Raw genomic sequence first — 25,238 nt, forward strand, 5'->3', positions numbered from 1 at the left:
GCATTCTATTCGCTTTTTTGACCACCGCTTAACAATGTTCAGGAAACCTAAGTCGCTCGTCAATGAGAATTCCCAAATTGGTGACCCTAGTTGAATCCGGGATAGTGACACCATTCAACTCGTAAGAGAACCGTGGGTTGTTCGAACCAAAATGAGCGACCATGCACTTATCTACGCTAAACGTCATGCTCCATTCATTTGCCCATGCTGCAATCTTGTTTAAGTTGGTCTGGAGCAACTCCCTATCGCTTTCATTTCCGATTACCCCCATTAGCTTCACATCATCTGCGAATTTGCTAGTAATTCCATCGATACCCTGATCGAGTTTGTCGATAAAAAGTGAAAAAAGTATGGGGCCAAGGACACTTCCCTGAGGAACTCCACTTGTGACGTCTGTCCAACCAGAGAATTCCCCGTTCACCATAACTCGTTGCGACCTATCTCTTAACCACGATTCTATCCAATTCAGCAAGTTGCCCCCTATTCCAATCTCGTGTAAACGCTTCAAGAGTTTGCCATGTTGGACCCGATCGAATGCCTTCTGGAAATCAAGGTAAACAACGTCGACATTTTTGCTCTTACCCAAAGCCTTAGTCACGTAATCATAGAAGCAAAGGAGGTTAGTTACACATGACTTCCCCTTCCTGAACCCATGCTGATTATCCGACAATACATTATTCTCGTCTATCCACTTCACAAACTGCCTTTTGATGATAATTTCCAAAATTTTCGAGAGGGAGCTCATCAAACTCACTGGACGATAATTAGACACCACTTCTCTACTACCCTTCTTAAATATCGGAACAACGTTAGCCAGTTTCCAATCTCTCGGGACGATACTCTCAGCAACACTACTCCTGTATATCTGTGCGACTGGCCCCAACAATTCATTAGCACCTTCCCTGAGAACCCTGGGATAGATATCATATGGTCCTGGTGCTTTGCTTGCACATACATTTCTTAGAAGATTTAGGACCTCCACGTCTTCCACTTGAATATCGTTGAGCGTTTTATTACCCCATGCAACACCCGTATATCGAATATCATTATCTCCATTAAAAACCGACGCGAAAAAGTCATTGAAAGCACTACACATGCCTACATTGCTCTCTACTTTTGAGCCTCCTATCGAGAGGGGGCCAACTGTCCCCTTACATCCATTATTGACGTATCGAAAAAATGATTTTGGGTCAGAGCCAATGTTATCTGCCAACCTAGATTCAACTTGCTTTTTACTATCCCTTATCGCTTTCTTCAACAGTCTTCTTTTATCAGTAAGCAATGATAGGTCACCTCGTCCACTTTTATACTCTCTGAATGCTCTTTTCTTTTCAAGATAAAGGTTCCGCACGCTATCCGTGAACCATAGAGGGTGTGATGTACAAACACGCTTTTTTCGAACAAAGGGTATGACGTCGTGCAAAACAGAGGACAGCTTCGTACTAAATTCTTCCCATTGACTTACCACCCCTACTGATTCCAACCGGTCTTTGAAAACTTCCGCTAACCTTCTTCGCAAAACATCAAAGTTAGTTCTCCGAAAACAAGGAACCAGTCTTTTGTTATCAACCTTACCCGAGGAAAAGTTACAGTGAAATCTGACGATACGATGATCACTGGAAGAAAACTCTTCCCCCACCGAAACATGTTCAACTAGATCCTCAGAACTAGTAAGAACTAAATCCAAAATAGCAGTACCCCTAGTGGCTTCTGATACATGCTGATACAAAAAATTTTCGAGCACCAACTTAAGAAAGTCTCTTTCATACTGATTTCCAGATGAAAGGTTCTCCCAATCAATACCCGGGTAATTGAAATCCCCTAGTATGAGAACCCTCTTTCGCTTACACATGTAGGAAATTTCATCATGCATTTTGGCGATATAGTTTTGATCCCTATTCGGTGGATTGTAACAAACCCCAACAATAAGCTTATGACGTCTTTTGTTCTCAAGTTCAACCCATATGGTTTCAATATCACTTCTCTGCACGTTACACTCTCTAGCCTTCAAACATGATTTCACGTATATCAACACTCCACCCCCTTTCCTATCAGATCTATTTCTCAAAAAAGTATCGTATCCGGAGATGTGTAAGAAAGATTCATCCCCATCGTTTGCCCAAGATTCTGTAATGGCTATAAGATCCAAGTCCTCCACAACTATCATAGTTTCTAAAAAATCTTTCTTGTTACCCAAGCTCCTGGCATTTATTAACACACATTTTAATTTGCCCGGTGGTTTGTTGTCAATCGAGAAGCCATCCAAGTCAGAGGTGGGTAATTCCCCGTCAGTACTGTTGTGATTATCATTAACTAACCTGCATTCCCGACTACGTGGTCTGGGAGTAAAAAACCTGACCTAAGACTATCGTAAACCTCCCAGACCCCTCTCTTATTTAGATGGACCCCATCCGAACGAAGCCACCTATCGGTAAATGCGGGAAGCTCCAAGAACGTGACCCCAAGTGAGGAGCAGATGTCCTTCAGGCCTATATTGAATTGGTGGATCCTACTCCTATATCCCCTACTACCCCTTGGCAGCACTGGAATCACTGCCACATCTGAACCCCCCTCCCTAGCGGATAATAGTAAATCCCGGTATTCTGACAGAGACTCACTAATATTCGCTCCTACCTGATTTGTTCCCACCCACAGAATCACCCGCAAGGGCAACTTTCGGCGATGAAAAACGTCTCGAACGTTGCCAATCTTCCCCCCAGGAAGACAACAGCGCTCGAAACCCCGAAAATCCCTACACACTCGATTCCCAAGTTCCCTAACCATAGAATCGCCGATGATTAAACCCCTATCACTATCCCCCTCTACCTCATCCACGACCACCCATTCGCCCTCTAAAATGTCGTTGTTCGTGGAGATTGCTTCTTCATCAACAGGTGGCTCGACGACCAGAGGGTCCGTTATAACCGGGCCCTCTAGCACCCTAACTTTTTCCCGTAAAGCTTCGACCTCGAGTTCCAGCCTTTTTCTATCCAAGCACCCTTTACAATTGAAACTATCAGCTACTATACCCCTAGACCAGGGAAACCTCCCGTCGCAAGCTCTACACAACACTAGTCGAGGTCGAGGCATACTAACACTATTGCTAAAGCTAGATAATAATAATAATACTTAACAATACGAAAATGAGAAACGTTAACTGGAAATTAAAATAATGTAAAATACATTACTATGCAAAATATACGTAAGAGACTATACGAAAAAAATTACGTAAAGTAGAATGCTCAGCACTAAATCACGAAGAATAAAATAAATATGTATATAAAGAATACAACACCCTCTAAAAAAAGTATTAAGCTACGAAGTACAATTTATACTTATTAGAATTAGCTAACTATCTCAAAACACTAACACTACAACAATAGGCCCAAATGGAAGGAAAACAACGTTATTGAGAGTACCCGGGAAAAAGTATACACTGTTTGCTAACACTAACGTCCAAAACCTACGAACTTATATCAAAGAAGCGAGCGAACCTGGCGAAAAAACAACGAAAATGAAATGCGAACGAGAAAAATAAATATAAGTCAATCGAAAATACACAACGAAAATTTAAAAAAAAATGAGAGCAATATAAAAAAAAAAAAAAACCACTTATCTCACAATCCAACGTGCGCTAAAAAAAAAGAAAATCACCGCAGAATATGACCCAACAATAAACAACACGCTAAGTAAAACTCACGAGAACGAAGAAAAACACAAAGAAAGACACAAAATGGCGCACTGGCGTGTCGGTGAGCGGAGCGCGATAATAGCACGTCCGTTCCCAACGACGGCGAAGACGATTATTAATTTCGATGACTTGCGCGATGATAATCGCGAGTTTTAGGTTTACAAAACATCAAAAATCAATATTAGAGGGCATTTGCTTCAATGATTCAAATCATGTTTTAACGACCGAAAACAAAGAGTGAAAATTCGAAACACTTCCAATAAAAGTATTCGAATATCGCTATGGGAGTTCCTCGATGCTCTAAACTCGGTACCTTAATTTTTGTTTTGTTTCATTAGTGTTTTTTTCTCATTAATTAAAACTGCATGTCAAAAGGGCACCATTAAAATATGCGCCGATTATTCAGTTTTACTTTACTCTTGTAATGATCTTCATGCACTCGAAAAACAATTTGTAGAAAATCTCTCATTTCTCAACATATTATTCTCGAATGACGAAATGAAATTATGCCTGAATGAAAACAAAATTGTTTGTTCGTTTCAAGCACAGTGGGAAATCTAAATTTCATTTACGAACAAAACTCATGCTATCTTAACTACATACAACGTAGTTTTAACACTATCCTATTCTTGGAAATATCTTCAAATTTTAGCCGATTTAACTTCAAAATGCAAATCTCGCATCGCACTTATAATTAAAAAATTCTAGATAGTGAGAAAAATTATAATTTACTTATGATAACTTAATTCGATAATTTAAAATTATACTTAATACATAGGTTTCATCATTGGCAATATCTTGTTAACAGTTATTTTCTTCATCCCACGTGCTATGCTTGGGTTCAATTGTCACTGCAATATGGAATAACGATTTGGGAATGTGACTACTACACTACTTGACCGTACATACACCTCATAAAAATTCCTTTAGGAAATTTCTAACGAATCGGAACACGCAGAAACGTGTTATGTGCGTGTATATGCGTCGCCCAACCTATTTATGTTATAAGAGTAACACTTGTTTCTTAATTATACGGATACTGTCATCTGTCTTCCATATTTTGAGGTGAAAATGGCACGTGCCATATTTTTCATGTCATGTAAGTATCGTGTTGAGGGTCTGCCTGCTCTCGGCGAAGACTTTTCCAAATAGGGGACCGGCTCGCATTCGCATCTCGAAGTTGGAAAATTGCATATCGTGGACGTGACTATAAAGCACACAATTCTACTGCAAAACATAAACATCCAAAGGATGTTTTTAAAAAACATCGTTTTGAATTTCAAATCGTGCTGCTTCTGCAAAACATATCCAGGTGTACGGCAAATGGTTTTTTTTATAAATTAGTCCTCTTTCAGCATCAAAATAAATATTTATGCTCCGCTAAAAAATAAATCGTTCAGAGGCCCCGATGAAACCAATGAAACGTCTTAACATAGAAATGTTTCGTGAACATTTCCTCCACTTCACGTCTAAAATTAATAATACATCACTTTATGCCACATCAAACATGAATTAATACTGTGTGTTCAAAAAAGAATTACCATTTCAAAATATCGTCCAGCCTTTTCTATTATATAAGTTTATTTTTGTTAAGAATTCGAGAGAAATTCATTGCGGAAATAATTCGCTTCTGAAGTTTTCACTTGCAATCATGATTTTGTATGCATCAAAGTCTTGTTTTTGTATACGCGCATTTGTTTTTTTCTAACTTGAATTATTGTACACAATAACTTATACCTCACGTTTACCCAGTCTGTGTTAACCATTAATACTTTTCACTTAAATGCTCATTTAGTTTTTGTTTGTCATTAAATTTTGGCAATATTAATACGTAAATTGTTTTTAAAATATTTTATATAAGTAACACAAATACAAATACAAATACAACGCCACAACAGACAAAATGCCCAACGAGGTGGCTAATAAAAAGATGCCCATAAAAATATGGTTGTCATATATTTCAAAAAAAAAACAGCAACCCAATTAAAAATGCAATTAACACAAAATATAAACAATATATACACATGATAAAATATTATACAACGCCCATAAAGAATACTTATGGTTGTCTTATTCTAAGAATGGATAGCTTCTCGATTTACCCCAACATGTTTATCGTACTTCTTTTTAAACGTGTCAATTGTGTTACAATTTATTACCTCCGGGGGTAAGCTATTCCATTTATTAACAACCCTATTAGAGAAAAATTCCCTGCGACACCATAACCTTGCATTGTCCCTCACCAATCGATACTGGTGTCCCCTTGTAAAAGCAGTCGATTGGCGGTGTACTAAAAGTTCATGATCCATCCTATCCATCTCATTGAAAATTTTGAACACTTCGATCATATCTCCTCGACACCTGCGTTCATCCAATGTAAACATATTCAAAAAATGAAGTCTCTCTTCATAACTCAAGCCCTGTGTGCCAATAAGGACACGCGTAGCTCTTCTCTGCACCCCTTCAATCAAGTCTATGTCCCTCTGTAGGTATGGTCTCCAAAACCTTACAGCATACTCCAGTCCAGGACGAACTAAGCCCCGAAAAAGCGGAAGAATGACTTTAGGAGAACGCGAAGAGACCTTTTTGAGAATGAGACCAAGCATTCTATTCGCTTTTTTGACCACCGCTTAACAATGTTCAGGAAACCTAAGTCGCTCGTCAATGAGAATTCCCAAATTGGTGACCCTAGTTGAATCCGGGATAGTGACACCATTCAACTCGTAAGAGAACCGTGGGTTGTTCGAACCAAAATGAGCGACCATGCACTTATCTACGCTAAACGTCATGCTCCATTCATTTGCCCATGCTGCAATCCTGTTTAAGTTGGTCTGGAGCAATTCCCTATCGCTTTCATTCCCGATTACCCCCATTAGCTTCACATCATCTGTGAATTTGCTAGTAATCCCATCGATACCCTGATCAAGTTTATCGATAAAAAGTGAAAAAAGTATGGGGCCAAGGACACTTCCCTGAGGAACTCTACTTGTGACGTCTGTCCAACCAGAGAATTCCCCGTTCACCATAACTCGTTGTGTCCTATCTCTTAACCACGATTCTATCCAATTCAGCAAGTTTCCCCCTATTCCAGTCTTGTGTAAACGCTTCAAGAGTTTGCCATGTTGGACCCGATCGAATGTCTTCTGGAAATCAAGGTAAACAACGTCGACATTTTTGCTCTTACCCGAAGCCTTAGTCACGTAATCATAGAAGCAAAGGAGGTTAGTTACACACGACTTCCCCTTCCTGAACCCATGCGGATTATCCGGTAATACATTATTAATTAGTAATTAATTAATAATTAATTAATGATTTAAAATTATGTCACTAATCAATTTCAACTTACTTTATCTGGCCGCTGGCACGTGTAAAAAATTAATTCTCTGAATGTTCATCAGAAGAACTTTTTCATTCTTCATATTTATTTATTTTCCTTCATATTATAATGTCATCTTCCATCGCACACTGTCTGTTCAGCATCAGCATTTATACATTTGACAGCTGAATTAAATTATTTGCGTCATTAAATAATAAAAAAATCATGAATATTACTAATGATGAAGGAAAATGGCCGGGTTCAAACCCCATCGGCGCCACAGTGATTGTCGGCTGAAGTTGGTTTTCTGTAGTTCCCAACTTCGAGGCGCGAATGCGAGCCAATTTCCCCGTTAAAAAATGGAGAGCAACAGGCCTACAACAGTACAAATCTTCACTCATAGTTAGGAAAATTGATGGCAGATGGCAGCACTATACCAAGCCTTACACAGAAATAAACTTTACGTTAGGTTCATAACACGTGCGCGCACATTCCAACATCTACCAATTCGTTAGAAATTTCGCAGAGGAATATGGACGAGGTGCATGTGTGGTTTAGTAGTGGTAGTCTATTCTGCTACAGAACTTCAATACGATAGTTATAGAAGATGAAAATTCAGACATATTTAACATCATCACTTCAAAATATGCAGGACAGATGGCATCACAAGTATAATGGTTCATTCACGCGAGTTAAGTAATTTTGCAGTTAACTAGATTTTAAGTCGAATGCTCAAAAAAATTGTCCCAACGTTAGAAATCAAGTAGTAAATAATCATTGCATAATACAAGGCTGCATAACACAAGTCAACAAACAAAATTCCCTGTTCCAAAATACCCACTGGTGCCGATTGGTTCGGTTAAGGAGGCGCATAATGCCTAAATTAACCAAAAAAATAGACCAGTTTCTATTCACTTATATATTTGTCTACTCAACCACTTAACAACTGAACCCGTCTGAACGGCTCTTAATGTCTGCGCACATTAAAAAAAAACAGCCTAATGACTTAAAATTTGGTTACCTACTAACTTACCCTTGTGTAAACGGGTTTTTAACACTAAACAAGCATAACACTGATAACATAAATACATTTTAGAGCCACACATATTATTATCACCTAAGTTTCTTCGTGTAAATAATTCCTTAGAAATTCCCCCAGAGGAATGTTCATAAGGTGCGTTTTTGAATAGTTTAGTAGTAACACCAAACATAGCCCCCGCTCTGAAGCAGATTACCTAGCGGCTGGACCATGCTGGAAAAACTCTGTTGAGTGACCAACAAAAGGTTAAAAAATGTTTGCTCTCAAATTAAGTTTCGGTAAATACTTAGGCATGCCATGTATTATCATGATACTGAAAATCTATCAGATATCTGATTACAACTATTTTGGCCTTGAATAAACAGACACTGTATATTACTTACGAACCCAGTATAAATTTAGCTTTCAAGGGGTTCTATTCCATAGGAATAGAATTATCTGAAGAGTGAAATATCAAATGCTTTTGTTAAGTCAAGAAAAATGTCTATCGTTTTTTTTTTAAATTGATCGATATTTTTGTAAACGCGTATTCAGTAAAACTTAAAAGAGTATGAATTCTGTCCCTCTTTATTGGTATAGGAAAACAATACTGATTACTAGAGAACGGTTTATTGTTATTTTAAAAAGAGGAAATTCTAGTTTAAATAATCGTTTCTATCATTGAAGTTGCTGAGATTATTTGAATCACCAATTTTGTGGACATGAACAACTATTACTGATTTGAGAGGTTCAGGAAAGTTCCACTTTTAAAGAAAAATTATTGATGAAATTAATAAGTAATTTGTACATATTGAGTAGGGACATAGATACAGGAATACTTTTGGGAATATTTATAGTGATAACATCATAACAAGAAACAGTATTAAGAAGGGATTTTATCATTTTGGAGATTTCATTAACCCCTCGAATGTTTGAATTTCTGTTGCTTATTTCAATGAAATGTATTTTATCTTACCTGATGAAGAAATTCGCCAAAAAAAGGAAGCTTACATTGAGGCAACAGAGAAAACATCAGTTTCATCAGATTTTTATTTATTTTAAATTACGAATTGGCACACACACACACTCGAAATAGCAATAGCAGCGAAGGAACCGTGCTTTGTATTTCTTGCAATCAACGTCCGACGTAGTTTTGCGTCGAAAACATTCCATGGGTTGAAACGAGTCAGACACATTGAATATTGAAGGATCGGACCCGCCCCGCTTTCCATCTCAAGGAGATATCAAAGCGTGCTCAAAAGATGGGTGTGTGTGTTCAGAATTTTATTAAATAAGTATATGTATATTTATATTATTTATACACAAATTTGCATAACAGAGTAATGAGAAGACCACCTACATGCGTAAATAGTATACGTATAGTCTAAGAATCGAAGTATAATTAACACCGTGGAGTTCTTAGATCATCTGGACTTGCTAACCAATGAAAGGCGGCAGCCCGTCCACGTCATCCAATGGGCGTTGGATATCACAAGTTGGAGTCGTGTTGGCCGTACAACCAGGGCCGTCTTAAGAGCATCCTGGGCCTCCGGGAAAGATGACTTTCCTGAGGCCCCTACTTGGAGAGACATATTTACTGTCGAAAAAACTAACCAGATTTCTTTTTCATGAGCCCCCCACTCCCCGGGCCCATGCGTTAAGATGGCATTGCGTACAACGACAGGTCGACGTCACGTCTGCGTTACATGGAGTCCTGGTTCAAGTCAGCCAATGTTCGGTTATTCGGGTGTTTTAGTTTGATCTGGGCGCACATTGCCGTTTCATAGGAACATTACATCCTTAATCTCCAGGGCAAATAGAAGAATTTTATCATTCCTGAAGCTATATACATCTGCTTGATGATATATCCACCACGTGCACATGTTTACGTTTCGCTCATTGAAGTTTGCCGTTTCAACGGCACATCATTTTACCAGTGAGACCCAGAAAGATGAATGAATTGTTCAAAATAATTTTGTTCATGAGTTCGTTGTAAAATTTTACAAAAAAAAAAAAAAAAATACCAACTGTTCTTCTTAGGCGGGCGAGAGATCTCGTACTAGAATAGCTGGAAAAATATTTTACAGCTCTTTTTCTCGTCTTTCCCTCTTCGTTTTTAACTCTATGAACGAAATTGGATTTTTTTCCCTTCACCTCGGCATTATTATTTTTTGCTTTTATTCCGTGCTACGAAAAAACAAGCCCGTACGTAAAGGTGGAGGAAAGGTGTTAACACTATTATTTAGTAAGTATAAATTGGTTTCTGAGAGAAGTGCATCAAAATCTCATTATTTGAGGAATTTTGTTTGTTGACTCATTTAAGCGCACTTCAATTTCTTTTAATGTTCTAACTTTTTTATTACAAAAAATAAATTTTTGAAACTTTTTTCCCCAATTAAAATGTTGCCTAATTCGACGTTTCTTTCATAAAAGTTTCTCTTTAAAAAAAAATCTGCAGATGAGTTGAAATGAAGTTAACAAACGAAGCGTAAATACCGTAACTCGATTTGCTATTTCACCATCACTTTCCAATTACGCCAAAAAAAATGACTTTTTGGAAAAAATAATTTTTCTCTTTGACACATGGCTTAGATGTTTTACAACACTCCAAAAACCATTTTTTTCAATCAAATGTTTCACTTTTTTAGAATTTTTGAAACCACTTCAGAAAAACACTGAAGCTTAGCATGGCCATATTCCCCATATCATTTATGATTTCAGGTACCATATTATGGTATGAAAGATACTCAATGTAAGGAAATGCTGCAGATTACACCGAAAGCATGGGCGAGCGATACTGTCATGGCCCCCACAAAGGGGAGGCTGACAGAGCTTCAGCCTTGGGGCCCGGGACGATTCTCATCATTTTTTTGTTTTTTCACGCCATAAATTCCCTATAAAGGGGCCCGTGCAAAGTCTGGTCTGGGGGCCCACCAAAGGTCCAATCCTAGGGGCCCCGCATCAGGATGTGGGGGCCATGGATACTGTGTTAGAAAAAAGAGCTTTAGCATTTGCACTCTTTTGGAATTCGGCGCTGTGGATAATCCCCCACTTTCCCAAACAGCAATAACAACACTAATCCACTGCGAAGTTATTTATCGGGGCTTTATTAAGCTAATGAGAAATAAGTTTGCTTCGTTTGTACGAGTTACTCTTATAGTTCAAGTACGTACTACATGCACGTGTTGGTGGAAACGAGGTTAATGTCTGCAAACATCGGAGTTATCCTATTTTTTGTCTCCGGGGTGGCGTTTTGTTTAAATCAGGTTTATTCTGTTTGTCTTTCTCTTAGTTCATCGAGACCAACCAACTTCTTAAAAGAACCGAAAAGATGTTACGTTTGACCCTCGGCAGTAACAGCTTCATAAATCTTATTTGAACGGCTAATCAAATAAATCTCTTTTTTTTTCCCTTTTCTTTTTTTGCCCTAGAGTATGTACATACGGTATATACACACATATATATTAAGCGTCTGAGATCTCCCGACTCCCGTTCTCATTTCCGAAAAGTTCGTACAGAATTTTGGGCTTGTCGGAAAGAGACAGAGAATCGCGCGGAGATGTATGCGGATAGAAAAAAGGGGCTCCCGGGAAAAGCTAATAAAGTATAAATTAATGGAAAAAGAAGAGAGAATATATAACAAGCAACTACTTCTCATTGACCCAAAAAGTTAAGCAACCGACAATTCGCAGTAACGAATTATCACCCCCCATCCCGCTACCCTTTTCTTGATATGTACATACTTACAACGTCTTCTCAAAAAGATAGAGGAGAGAAGAACCTTCGTTTGCACTCAAGAATCGGACGCACCACTTTCTATTTTGAACACCTTGACGAGTCGCCGACATTTTGAAGCTTAATTATTAAGGGAGGCTTTTTTTATGAATTGCTCTTTTTCCTTCTTTTTAATACTTCAGAAAATTGTGCCGCCTCTTTTTTTTTTTTTTTTTTTTTGTCTGTGTGTCTTTGACTTGTTTGCATTCGAAAGATTACTGAGGATATAGTCAACCCTCGGTTTACGAACTTTATTCGTTCCTGAAGTTCTTTGTAAACCGAATTGTTCGCAAATCGAAACAATTTCCCTCATAGAAATCGATGTAAAATAATTAATTCGTTCCGAGGACCACGAAAATTTCTAGTGTAAATTTTTACAACAGCTCCTGTGCATAACGTTAAAACCAGTGAAAATCATCGAACTAACACTGAAAAAATAACCATAGGTATGAAATTGATGAAATGAAAATTATGATAGGGCCACCATGTTCATTATTTTCTGCGAGTGACGTAGGTAGTACCACTAGTACATAGGTAGAGACGAAGCCCTGAAAATTCATGGTTCTGTAAGACGTTTGAAGCGAAGATTTTTCAATAAGAACTATGCAATGTGGGATATTAAAATATTGTTTTAATGCCCTACTTCTTTGAGTGTTGGTTGATTCTATATCACATATATTTATTGCAAAACATCTTTGAACAAAATCTTTGGTGCGGAGCTTTTTCAAGACTAAAATGACGACCTGTTCACAGAAGTTATATTTAGAGTGGGGAGCTTTACTCTGATGAAATTTAATCATTCAACCAACTCTTCCGTTAAATAAATAAAAAATATCGATGTGTGACCACAAACATCTAAAATACGCTTTTCGGGTTTTGGTTCATTTTGCGTGTTTGCAAAGCTTACTATTCGTCGGCTTGTGTGTTCATAAACCAAGACTAGTTCGTAAACCGAATCATTTTGTGTTGTTCGCAAACCGAACCGTTCGTAAACCGAGGGTCGACTGTAGTTCGAGAACAATAATGCATTTTTATGGGAAAATAATAATTAGACGACGATGTAGTGCGCTAAGAGATATAAGATACGTAGAATAGGTAGGTAGGAGCAGAGTTTTCCTCAGACGGGAACAACTTTCGAGTTTCCCAAGTCGATAATTGCTTGAACAATCAGAGGCTGGAGATTGAGCAAAGTCTGATTCGATTAACGGTCGAAACTCGAGTTTCTTTCCCTTTTTTTTTCGAACGAGGATGGCTCGAATTTGCTCTTCTGATTTCATTAATCATCTTCAACTCTTCCCGTCGCGATCCTCATTTTTGGTAGCATAATGACGAAACCGAATTCGTTTATTTTATTTTTTCATTTTCGGATTAATGAATTTCGGTTCGAATTGATAATTACACATTTTATGATTTCTTGGTGATTGCACTGCAAAAATACAGCCTCAAGATAAATTTTTCGTGATTGGTTCGCATTCACCTGGCGTTGAATGATTCTGCTCATCGAACACGTAATTCAACTTGGAGTTGTATTTCTTGAGGAAGTTTCAAGGCTGGAATCAAGTCACAGTTTCAACTGAGTGTGTCTCACCAATAGTTCTCGCTTATCCTATTGACATGGGGGAAGTTAATTAATAACAGAAAAAAACAACTTTAATTAAAAATAAAATCCGAGAACCGTTTATACTTTCGACAATTGTCTCGGCTTACGAAGATTATTTGTTCCGGAATCATATTCTTTAACCACAGGATTCTATGAGAAATCGTACAATTCGTTATAGATATTACCCAAATTTTAAAGACAACGTTTACAAAACATTAAGAAGCAACAATAGCAGTAAAAAAATAATTACTGACCAAGTCCGAGATGAATAATTTTATAATTGGATGAAACGAAATTTAAGGGAAACTGAAGATCTTTTATTTTTACACTATTGTAAACCACCGAGTAAGGTTGTCGCCCACCCCCATGCGATGTTATCAGCGTGTTTCTCTGTCACATGCAGATGGGAAAGATATGCTCCTGGAATGTCTAGCCCGTTAAGTAAGTTTGATGCTGAGACTCTTACCGTATACACTGTAAACATTCAAGTCCAGCGAGTTTCATTTTAATGCATTATCTCTCAGTTCAATCTTTCGTTTTACATGAAATGGCTGAAAAGATTTTCTGAAAGAATAGAGGTAGCTCATCTGAAAAGCTGAAAAGCGATTCTGAGAAGAGAGGCATAAATTAATCGGGCTCGCGTGACAGTAATGCCGATGATCATTTGTGTGGGACCATAAATTCGGCTCACAGTATGGCTGCGCTGTGTTAGAGCGTGCATCCATATCAATTAAAACATTGGTAAGTTAAAACTGCGAAAAACTCTTTGTTAGCCAGAAAATTCCTGAGCCAAGTAATCATTGTACACAATTATTGTATATTGCTTTTTTTTTTCTTCTTTCTGAAGAACGCTACACGCTACTCTGATGTGACATGCGACATCGTCAGCGTAGTCTGCAGCGGCCTTTAAAGTATCTTGTCTAATGCGGCCATGGCCTGTTTGATTCCGAAATCATGTCTCAACATTTCTTGATTACACTAGCCTGCATTTTTAAACTTTTCGTCACATGATTTCTTAAAAGTCAGTGTTCCCGAATCAATTTTTGATGCTGATTCCATAAATGACTTCCATTTTTGTCTATCACGTCAGGTTTTTACAAAAAATAAGAAGTCACATGTTTTCAATATTTTAACTAATGTAATCAAAAATCAATCACCATTTCATACAAAGTATTTGGTTACACACTTTAAAAATACATGTGTAATAAACAGTAATAAACACAAATAAACAGTGTTCCATTTAAGAAACTTTCTCCTTTTTGACTTTCTTGCAGATCCCCCATCAATTCTGTCCATGGGCGGAGATACGGGGGGGGGGGGTCAATCCCTCCCCCCCCCCCAACGTCAAAAAGGGAGTGGGCAGATCTAATGTATATGTTGTGTATGAATTGACATCATCATCGTGTCCCCCCCCCCCCAGACTTCCGAGTCTATCTCCGCCTATGATTCTGTCCCTCTTCAACATCCAACAATAAGCGAGATTTTTTGGAGGTCTACGAGCGGTTCGTGCAGGATATATTCAGTCCCAGGAACAAACATTTCTCCGCTCTGGCCAAACTCTCACAATCCAATGCTTTTGCTTTGCCCGACTGTTCCATTCACATAGAAAGCAAGGCATTTTTGTGTACCCAGCTTGTTGTCCTAATAGTATTCCTATAAGTTTGAAGTTACCACAGATGAGCCATTTGTGTAACGCATACTGAATATTTTTCTTAGCAGTTCCTTCATGTTCTCGAATGTCTCTTTCATTTGAAATAAATGGGCCACATATACATTCCCATTAGGCAGTAACACGCCTTTGAGACTACTCTCGGGGGAGTCATGTTCAATGCCATAGAAGTGCATAAACTTGTTTATGTTATTGCAGTAAACCAATGAATCTTTCTTTGAGAATAAAGGAAGTAGTGTTCTTTTTCTCTGTGTGTGTACCAAGGAAAATGTATTCCTGGTACCAGAAGATTCTTGCTTTTAAGCCGGGAACCAAGTAGTTCTGCAGATTCCTTAGGCACGTATAGATCATTAAGTTCACTCTGGGAGAACCGTTGTTAATTAAAGTCATCTTCAGGCTCATGGACATCATCACTATCATTTTTTGAGGTTGCAGCATGTTCACATTCAACATCGTCTGCCACGTTTTGTAATGCAGCTGGAGGAACAGGGGCAAGCACTTCTTGTCCATTTGGAACTGGCCTAATGGCTGAAGGAATTCTTGGATACACAATTTTGTTCTTATTTTTTACATTGCACCCCTGTACATTAATTAAGCAGAAGTAACAGTCATTAAGGTGGTCTTTAGGCTCATTGCACACCATAGGAATTGCAAACGGCATGCACGTTTTCTTTCCTTTTGTCCATAACCTTAACCTTTCAACACAATAGCGGCAAACTTTCTTTGGCGCCCATGCCTTATCCTGATCACCTAGTTTTATTTTAAAATAAGCATAGTAAGCTCAGGGCCGTCTTAAGAACATCATGGGCCCCCTGGCCAAGTGATTTTTCTGAGGCCCCCCACCTTAGAAATTCTCGAAAAATTTAACTACTCATCTTTCTGAGGCCCCTCTTCTTGTGAGGTGCCCGGGTGGGCCCATGCGTTAAGACGGCACTGAGTAGGCTTTCTTCACAAAGTCTGTTATATCCGCGTTCTTTGCTTAAGCACTACAAAATTTCCGCAAATGTAATAGAAAACATCAGGATTGTTCACACACTTGCGTGAGGGCCGTATTCACCGACATGGTTTAAACTGTAGTCACAATTTTTGGATAAGAGATCAACATAGATTGGTTAAAAACCTGAATTTTTTAAGCAATCCGTGTCGATCTCTTATCCAAAAATTGTGACTACAGTTTAAACGATGTCGGTGAATACGGCCCTTCTTCAAAATCAACTCGGGTCGATTGCGAACGAACTATACGTGATAGAAAAAAACTAAGAACAGTTCTGTAATCAGCATAAAAAAAGTGAGCTAAGGACAGTTATTAGTTTTCAATCATCTGATATCATGCAGACTAGTGTTATCGATCCCTAACAATTTGAAGTTTATTTGTGCTCTTATTTCGCTAGAGGGCGTGGTAGCCCAGGTTGATAAGATACTCGCCTAAAGTACCAAAGGATGTTAAGAGGTATCGCGAGTTACATATCCAGTTTGTCCTTGTCAGACACTTCCCCGACACAGGGGCACAACAGAAACGGTGACATGACTACAGAGAAAGATTGCCACCGAAGGGAGTCCCACACCGAAGGGTTAGCGCACCAACCTCTCGGTGAGTATAAAAAAAAGGTTGCCATTTGGAATTGGCAGTAAAATGTAGGTCCCGGTCAAATTAGCCCTCGTGTGCAGACAAGGACTGTGGAGCGACAAAAATGATTTTAAAAAAATGATCAATGATGTTTCGCTAGTTGTTGCTATTTCAATCTGCCTTCTATCGATTTCCTCGTTGTTGCAAATCAACAAATACATTTTATGTGTGCTATCCCACGCCATCCCCTCCTTTGACCAGCCTGCTCTGGAATATATTTTTCCTTTCCCGCTTAATAAACATTTTCTCATGCTTCCAGGTCATAGTGGACGTGACTGATGGTTTTGAGACACGCATCATTGTGCATATTAAGTTAATTCGTTGATAACTTAGGTGCATTCGACAGCAACGAGATTTTTGAGCGAATTCGATTTCTGCGGTTGATAAGTAGCTTTTTTCTCACCAGAGATGGTTTACTGCCTTTTTTTAATGTGCAAGTACGCAATAAATCACGGTGATCGTTGATGGTGGAGGAAAACAAAAGAACGCGTGCAGATTGATGAGTTTCGGGGTCGACGCTCTCGACGGAGGCTCGAGATCAAATCTAGAGGAAATAATAAGCCCTATAAAAGCCTCCTTTTCATCTCGACGAGGACTCTTTTGGGAAGGGATAGGAATCCTTTTGTTATTTTCGACTCGCGACCGTAAAGATAATCAACGTACGTCGAGACAATCGTTTGTTTGTTTCACTTGTAAAGTTTCGACACGAACAGCTGCGAGTGCTATGTCTAAAAAAACAAAAAAAAACGGAGAAGAGACTATTCGCGGCGGTGACGTTTTTTCTTAAACTTCAAAAATTCTCTGACTAATGACCAAATTTCTTCAGAAAATTCACTCAATCGGCTCCTTTTTAAAATCACTCCGAGGCTATTGGTTTCTCGTATCTGCCTCTCTGTTTCTTACATCGCCAAAATTTTGGAAATTTTCGGACTTATCGAGAAGTGTGCACTCTTTTCTTTTTATATTTACATGCAACAAGGCAGGGCAGGAACGGGGAGGGTAACAAATGCACCGGGGGGGGGGGCGCAGATTTTAAAGAGCGGCAAATTTTTGGAGCGATAAAGTTCTGAAATTATTTGTATCGGTTCAACCAAAAATTGTATTAGGTACAACATGAGTAAGTAACGACATGAAACAACAAGTAGCAACACGAGCAGTAAAAAACTAACAAACTTCAAAAATTAAATGAAGGGTATCAACCTTTTTACGAAATACACCTAATTTTATAGTAACTCCAGTGCATTTTAATGATCATCATTTATAATGACATTTCAAGCGTCATGATTGATGACTCAGCCACTTGTTCGATTCACAATGTTCACATGAACAATGATTCACATGTTCGAGTTTTCACCCAGACCAGAGGATGCCGCGACACGTGTTCGTCACTAATGGAACGACTCGATCCCTTACTGTCGTCTCATTAGACACGGGCTCGGCCCGTTATTGGCCTCAACGCACAAAGCATCTATTTTTGAAATACTTCACTTTATTTTCCTGTATATATGTTGTTGTTTTTGTCTTTTGTTAGGGCAATCACAATAGGGCTCCCTGCCACGTATTGTTTCGGGGCAGAGAGAAGAATATAAAAACCTGTCGGATGAGATCTTTTGGCTGAACGTCAGATCGTTTCGTAATGAGAAAACGTTCTGCCTCTTCCTGTCAGCAGCAATTGATCACGCGTTCGATCGTGTCGAGAAGGATTGCATTCATTAGTCATACACCACTGGTATATACAGGGTGTCCCAAAATTATACCTATAAACAGTTATAAGTGGTAGAGAACATGCAAATTAACCAAATTCACACAAGAAAACTTAAATTACCAGAAACACGATCGGAAATTGATGGGCGCTCATCGGCGCTTTAGGTGTATAAAGGCGGTTATAAACGCGACTTTTTATCGCTCGTAGTAGCTTCCAGTGCACGACCAGTCTACCGCGAGTTAGTTGGATTTATCGAGCGTGGATTTCTTTCTGTGGGGAACGCCTCGGAGACCGATCATTTTGCGCAATTTTCAGCGATTGTGCGGTTTCCCAACCTCGAGGCGTTTTCCCAATCTCTGGAATTTAAGGCGCTATTAAAAAGTCTCGACACAGAGAGCAATAGGCCTACAACGGTACAAAACGCAAATCGTCACGCTTCACTCATAGTTTGAAAAATAGATGGCAGCACTATAACAAGCATTACACAGAAAAAATTTCGTTTCAGGTTCACAACACGTACACGCAAATTCCAACAGGTATCAATTCATTAAAAGTTCCGCAGAGGAATATGGAGAAGGTGGACGTGTGGTTTAGTAGAAGTAGAAGTAGTAACGTCCGATGGCGTTTCCGGTGATACGTTTCTAAATGCCAGACGATCTCCCCGTCTCGCCACACGGAGTAACAGGCCTTCAACGGTACAATTATTCAATCATTACACTTCACTCATAGTTAGGAAAATTCATGGCAGATGACAGCACTATAACAAGCATATTACACAGAAACAAAGGTTCACAACACACACACACGCACCTTTTCAATCATATCCTAGGTCTTCTTTGACCACCTCCTGCGTATATCTATCTCTTCATTGAGACAGAGCGGTCGGCCATGATCTGGATAGGTGGAGGAGATGATGTGAATATGGTTCATTTACACGTCCTCTATCATTCCTTGAAGTTTGTAGGTGTAACTTTAAGCCGCTGTGATGGTCAAGTAGTCATAATGACGAACTCGCATCGCGTTCGAACCCACTGGTGTCACTGTGGCGGTCAGCATAAGTTGGTTTTCTGTGGTTCCTAACTTCGAGGTGTGAATGCGAGCAGATCTCTCCCTTAAAAAGTCTCGCCACAGAGAACAACACAGGCCTACAAACGGTAAAAATATACAATTATTACATTTCACTCATTTCACTTTCGGAATATAGATGGCAGTACTGAAAAATCAGACACAACACTAAACATGCACTCAGACTGTTAGGTACACGCACTTACACTTCTGGCACAACTCACTAGGCAGTAAATTGACCTTGGCGATAGACATGAGTTGTGCTTGGTAAGAAAAAAAAAGAAAGGTGTAACTTTAAGACAACCGGAGCGCTTACATATACGGCACGCACGCGCGACATTTACCGTATTTCCCCGCATTAGAGCCGGGAAACATCGAGGAAGACCAGCATGCCCGGAATATCCGTACTTTACTGCATGCCGGGATGTTCGAGTCCCAGATTCCGGGAAATTATTAAATATTTGGAATCGTTTGAATTGATTTACGTCGTCTGTTCTCTACAGTTTGGGGTCTTTTCTTCTTTTACGAACTACATTGGAGACGTAGTTTTAACGTTTGCTTTTGCTTCAATAAAGCTTGTTTTATTGCAAATATCGGATGCTAAGCATTATCGTTTTTGCAAATTAGATGACCTAAATGCAAAAATAAGTACATTGCGAAGTATTCTTTGATCACGTGTTTGAAATTTGAATAATCGGAGCAAAAAATGAACGAATCGCACTGCAAAAGAGGACGCTCAATCTTTGAACATACAAAAAAAAAGCTCAAAACACAGTGTGTGTGTGTGTATTTGGTATTCGACTAGCCGTTTGCTACAGAAGAAACTATTATTTCATTCGGATTCACGTATTTATTCAGTATTTAATATAGATTTCTTCTCTGAATGAATCGTGAACATCGTCGCTTTGCCCGGAGTGAACCAGACTCCAACATTCAAAAGCTGGTGGTTCCCCCCTATTTTTACGGCATGCCGACAATTCGGTGGTATACGGTACATACAAGCACAGTTAGTTTCCACAAAAACAATATTTTGAAGCACACCCATCTCTTTGGAGGTGAAACGGTAGTGAATTGCTTCTGTGGCGTCTCAACGTGGATGGACTGTGCGTGCGTGCGTGAGGCCCTGACGTATTTATGTTGTCAAAAATATGCTGATGCTGCCATTTGATTTACATATTTTGATGCGAAAATTATGAATGCCAGAATCTTTTTGTGTTATGTATCGTGGTGAAGATCTGCCTGCTCCTCACGGAGAGACTTTTTCAAATGGGAGAACGGCTCGCATTTGTGCCTCGAAGATGGTAAAAAGAGCAGAAAACCAACTTCAGATGACCATCACTGTGCCACCAACGAGGTTGAACCTATATTCACACAATGAGAGTTCGGTCACGACCTCCTATATAAAACCTGTTATACAGGAGATCGTTGTCCAGCACGATACCTATGGGATCGCAGAGCGGCGTTTTTTAAGCATTATAAAGTCTTTTTCCAAGGGCTCGTGACAAATATGGCCGAGGGGCCTGCGAAAGAGTCTACCCTAGAAGCCATGAATTAAACGGTAGCTACCCCGCATTGAACTCTTCCACCGTGTGTTCCAATGTGCACGACAGCGGGTATTTGTTTGAAATTGCATCCAACTCAAACGTAGGTAGCTTCCATGTAAAAATATTATGTTGGTATTTTGAAAATTTTCAAAAAATGTAAAAGGGTGTAATTTATAATTTTTATAGTACGGGGTGGGAAAAAAGTCCGTAAAAACTTTAAAATTCATAAAAATTGGAAAAATAATCGAAATAATAAACAGTTTGCAGGGTTCCCATCGCTAGGTCACGGGAATTTTTTTAAGACAGGGAAAAAGAAAATAACTAAAAAACAGTCGACAGGTGGAGCTGGTACGAGCGACACAGTGGAAGTATGCAAATGAGACGGTTATAAGAACTTGCGCTCCTAATCCACAAACAGTTCACCGTTGTAAACCGTGTATGTGGACCTGCTGGACTCTGGATTAAACGGACTGTGCCGTTGCTGAATTTGTGACTCACATGCAATGTGTTATCCCCTGTGGTGGTGGTCACCTGGAACACATAGTGCTGTAATAAACGATTTGGAGGCATTCTGTTCGTTATTTGCGTATCTTTTCTTTGACTTGTGTGCGTCAGCGCCACCTATCGGCTGTTTCTTGAGTTATTTTCCCCGTCTTCAAGACCTAGTACTGCAAAGTTTTTTATTTCGGTTATTATTCCGGTTTTTATGAATTTTTAAAATTTCTACGGACTCTTTGGCTACTCTGTATTTTGTTTGCTTGCGGTTTGCGACCGAATACCGAACCGCGCAAGTGACCCCTTACTAAATCAATCGGCTCGCATTCTTGTCTGAATCAATTTTACGTACCAATTGTGTCCTGTATTACGGGACATTCGTGTAACTTTGGTTCCTTTTTTTTTCTTTCTATATTTTTGTCCCGTTTTCTCAACAATACTTTTATTTAAATTTGTGAATTTACTAAAGTCGTCAATACACAGTGATTTCAAAGAAACAATATGTAAATTATATTATGACAAATAATATAGATGTTCACATTTTACATAGTTGTCAGGTTCGTTTTTCCCGCAGTTTTTCAGCAATTTTAATAAAAATTAATGATTGCGCCTACTTCCGACAACATATTTTATGACAATAATTAATTATGTCCCGCATTTTACCCTAAGATTTTACCGTATTTTTCTCAGTGAAATATGATCAGATGCGATCATTTGAAGAATTTTTTTGTAAAATACATTATGTTTACTGTGATTTGTAGCAGCCCTATATTTCCCCACCTTTAGCGATTTTAGAAGTAATTAAAAAATTGCATTTTTGGCAGTTTAGATCTCCCGCATTTTCTTCGATGATATATAGTGAACCTTATTATGGAAGTTGAACCCATATGGATATTACTAATATCAATTACAACGGTTGAATAGTTTTTCATTCAGTGAGAATTGAATTATCGAGTCTGCCTTCGGACTATTCACGCCATCGTATTGGGCGATAGGTTGAGAAAGGCTGCTCTAGAGAAAGAAAACTGTTTCTTGTAATACGTACGTTCTCTCTCTCAAAAAGTTCCGAGACTTATTTTATTGCGGAAGAATGAGTACTGATAAAACCTGTTTAGTTGGTGCTTGGTTCGAAGTAACTGTCCTGTGGGATTATGCATTTTTGCCGTTGTTCATACAAAGACGCAAATGTGGAAATGCAAGCTTTTTCTTTTTGTTACATTCTCCAGTGCCCTCGTCGCTGTACTTCTTCAGAACCTGAGAATTATTGCCCTAGAAAATTTTTTATCCGGGGAAAAAGTCACATGGGGCAAGATCAGAAAAATAAGATGGTTGTGAAAGAATCCGAATGTGATGTTTTTCGACAGGTAATCAGAGAGACAACATTAGGAATCTTCGAGTCCTTAAACGTCTGCACGAATCATTAAAACGCAAGCGACCAGATCATTGGAAGGCCAAGTTGTGGTAGCTCCATCACGACAATGCGCCGGCTCACAGGTCCTTCCCGGTGTCAGATTTCCTGTCAAAACATCACATTCCAATACTGCCACAATCAGCTTATTTCCCTGATCTTGTCTCGTGTGACTTTTTCCTTTGTTCCTCGGACGAAGAATTTGCTTAAGGGGCAACGATTCTCGTGTTCCGAAGAAGTGCAGCGAACAACGACGAAAGCACTGAAGGATGTGACAAAAAAAAAAAGGCTTGCAATCCGCATTTGCACTTTTGTATGAACAATGTTAAAAATGCATAATTACACAGGGTAGTTAAAAAAGGAAACACCAAATAAACAGGTTCTGTCTGCAGTACGTATTCATTCTGTAATGAAATGTCTTGGAACCTTCGAACGCGGTCATTAAAGGGTCGTAAACAACTTACAAAGGAGATGAACCTTAACAGGATCATTCACTCCAAAAAGAAACGAAGGAATTTCAGGCAAACTCATACTTACATAAGGATGTCATCATCAGGCCTGTGTATGCATGTACGCGTCGCGAACATGCTCTTTCAATTACTTTCTTTCATTTCTTCCGAATGTTGTCGATAAAATTAAAAAAAGAGAGGCTTTTTTTTAAACGTAAATATGAAAAGATAGGTACGGAGAAGAAAAAGAACTCGTTTTTTCCCATCCAAAGGTTATTCGCCTTGAGAAGATGGCGGCGAAACATCAACAAATGGGACTCCTGGAAATATAAATATGCATATTTATATATACGCGCACACATAAGCATTTTTTTCCGGGAAAGTTTTTCCATTCATTGATATCGTTAATGCGAGACACATTCGGTCGCATCCGAAACCAATGAAACAAACGCCAAGGGAAGTTTAATTTTGGGGCTTCTCCGAGAGATATACGCATATTCTTAGACTGATATCATCTAACTCACCGGCGCTCCCTTTTCTTTCTAAACTTCAAACATTAGTTGCTCGTTTCCCGAAAACGCACGAGAAAGAGCATAATCATGATATCTAGGTGGGGGGAGACAGAGAGACGCACACACTCTCACGTTGCACTTTTCACGTGACGAACGCGAATCCGCCCGGGGATGTGCATTTCATGTGTGTGCACATTTCGAGTCGCCCCCGTCTCTTCCCCTGCTCATGTTCGAATCACCAGGAGAGGTTTTTGCGCTCGAAACTCCTAGCTTCCGATCCAATGGAGGCCATAACCTCGCGTGTGGCGTGAATGGTGAGTTGTAGTTAGCTCTCTGTCTGCGACAGACGTGGTTTTTGATAGACATAGTGCAGAATCGTGTAGATGAATTTCATCTACTTATCTTACTTTCCAGGCACTGAGCTCATAGCGCAATAGCAACAAAGCCTGGTCGACATCGGTTCACGTTCAATGATGTTCGAAAAACCTTCGAAAATTCTTGGCAGCCATAGTCCTATAAAACGATCCGCAACATCCATCGAGAATTTCGCTTACAAACTTGTCCCGCAACGATGAAATGGCATCCTCGTAGAAAATATGTTCTCAAGACTACTACAACTTAACCGTAGTCAGAGCCGTGCTCGTTCCGTGTTATTGCTGGTGCTGTCATCTGACCTCCATATTTTGAAATGAAGATGGCAGATTCCCGAATTTTTGTGTTATGCGAGAATCGTGTTGAAAATATGCCTACTCAACGGTTCTCAAGACTACGTCTAATTAGTGAATGCCTGTATCTCTCGGATTTCTAAACGGTAACCAAGAATATAGCATCAGACCACGTCTGTCAACCAGTCGAGACCATATGCGTCATTAAGGTCATAAGCTCTTGCCTAGTATATATAGCGGGGTTTAAAGTTCCAATAAGCAACTCGTTCATGTTTATAGGGATGCATATTTCGAATTCGCGAATTGCGTATTTTTCTATGCGATTCGTTTTTCTTTAAATTTATAAGTTTTTTTCAACGGTGCAACATTGTTATGAGCGCATTTCTTTTCCGTATTTCGGCAAAAATGTGAATTTTTGTTTTCTCCCAACGACAGGGTATCACCGTGAGCAAAAAAGAACTTCTAGGAATTTTGTTGGTCTTCATAGTGTACGTGCTGACGGGTGGAGTCGTCTTCATGCTTCTCGAGAGTCCTCGGGAAGAACAACTGCGAAGGGAACTCACCGAACTCAGGAACGAATTCCAAGGTGCGTATCTACCTAATAATAGCGTATGTCAGTGAACACGTTATGGACTCGGGACCACGTAACTTCTACATCGATACGGTGAACGATTTAAATGTAAAGCGATCCTACTTTTTA

General features: G+C 39.2%; 1 protein-coding gene across 1 annotated transcript in view; it reads left to right on the top strand.

Annotated features, from left to right (window-relative positions):
• The window catches only part of LOC149081593 (potassium channel, subfamily K, member 16-like), a 93,357-nt gene that overhangs the window by 35,635 nt on the left and 32,484 nt on the right, over positions 1–25,238 (top strand). The window contains exon 2 of the mRNA XM_089236996.1: positions 24,974–25,124. Coding sequence (XP_089093122.1) covers positions 24,974–25,124 — 151 coding nt within the window. The remainder of the gene's footprint in view (positions 1–24,973; positions 25,125–25,238) is intronic.

The sequence above is a fragment of the Pholcus phalangioides genome, unplaced genomic scaffold, assembly GCF_987345545.1.
Source record: "Pholcus phalangioides strain wild (caught in Gottingen) unplaced genomic scaffold, Ppha-v1.0 ptg000009l_1, whole genome shotgun sequence".
In the NCBI taxonomy this organism is placed as follows: domain Eukaryota; kingdom Metazoa; phylum Arthropoda; class Arachnida; order Araneae; family Pholcidae; genus Pholcus; species Pholcus phalangioides.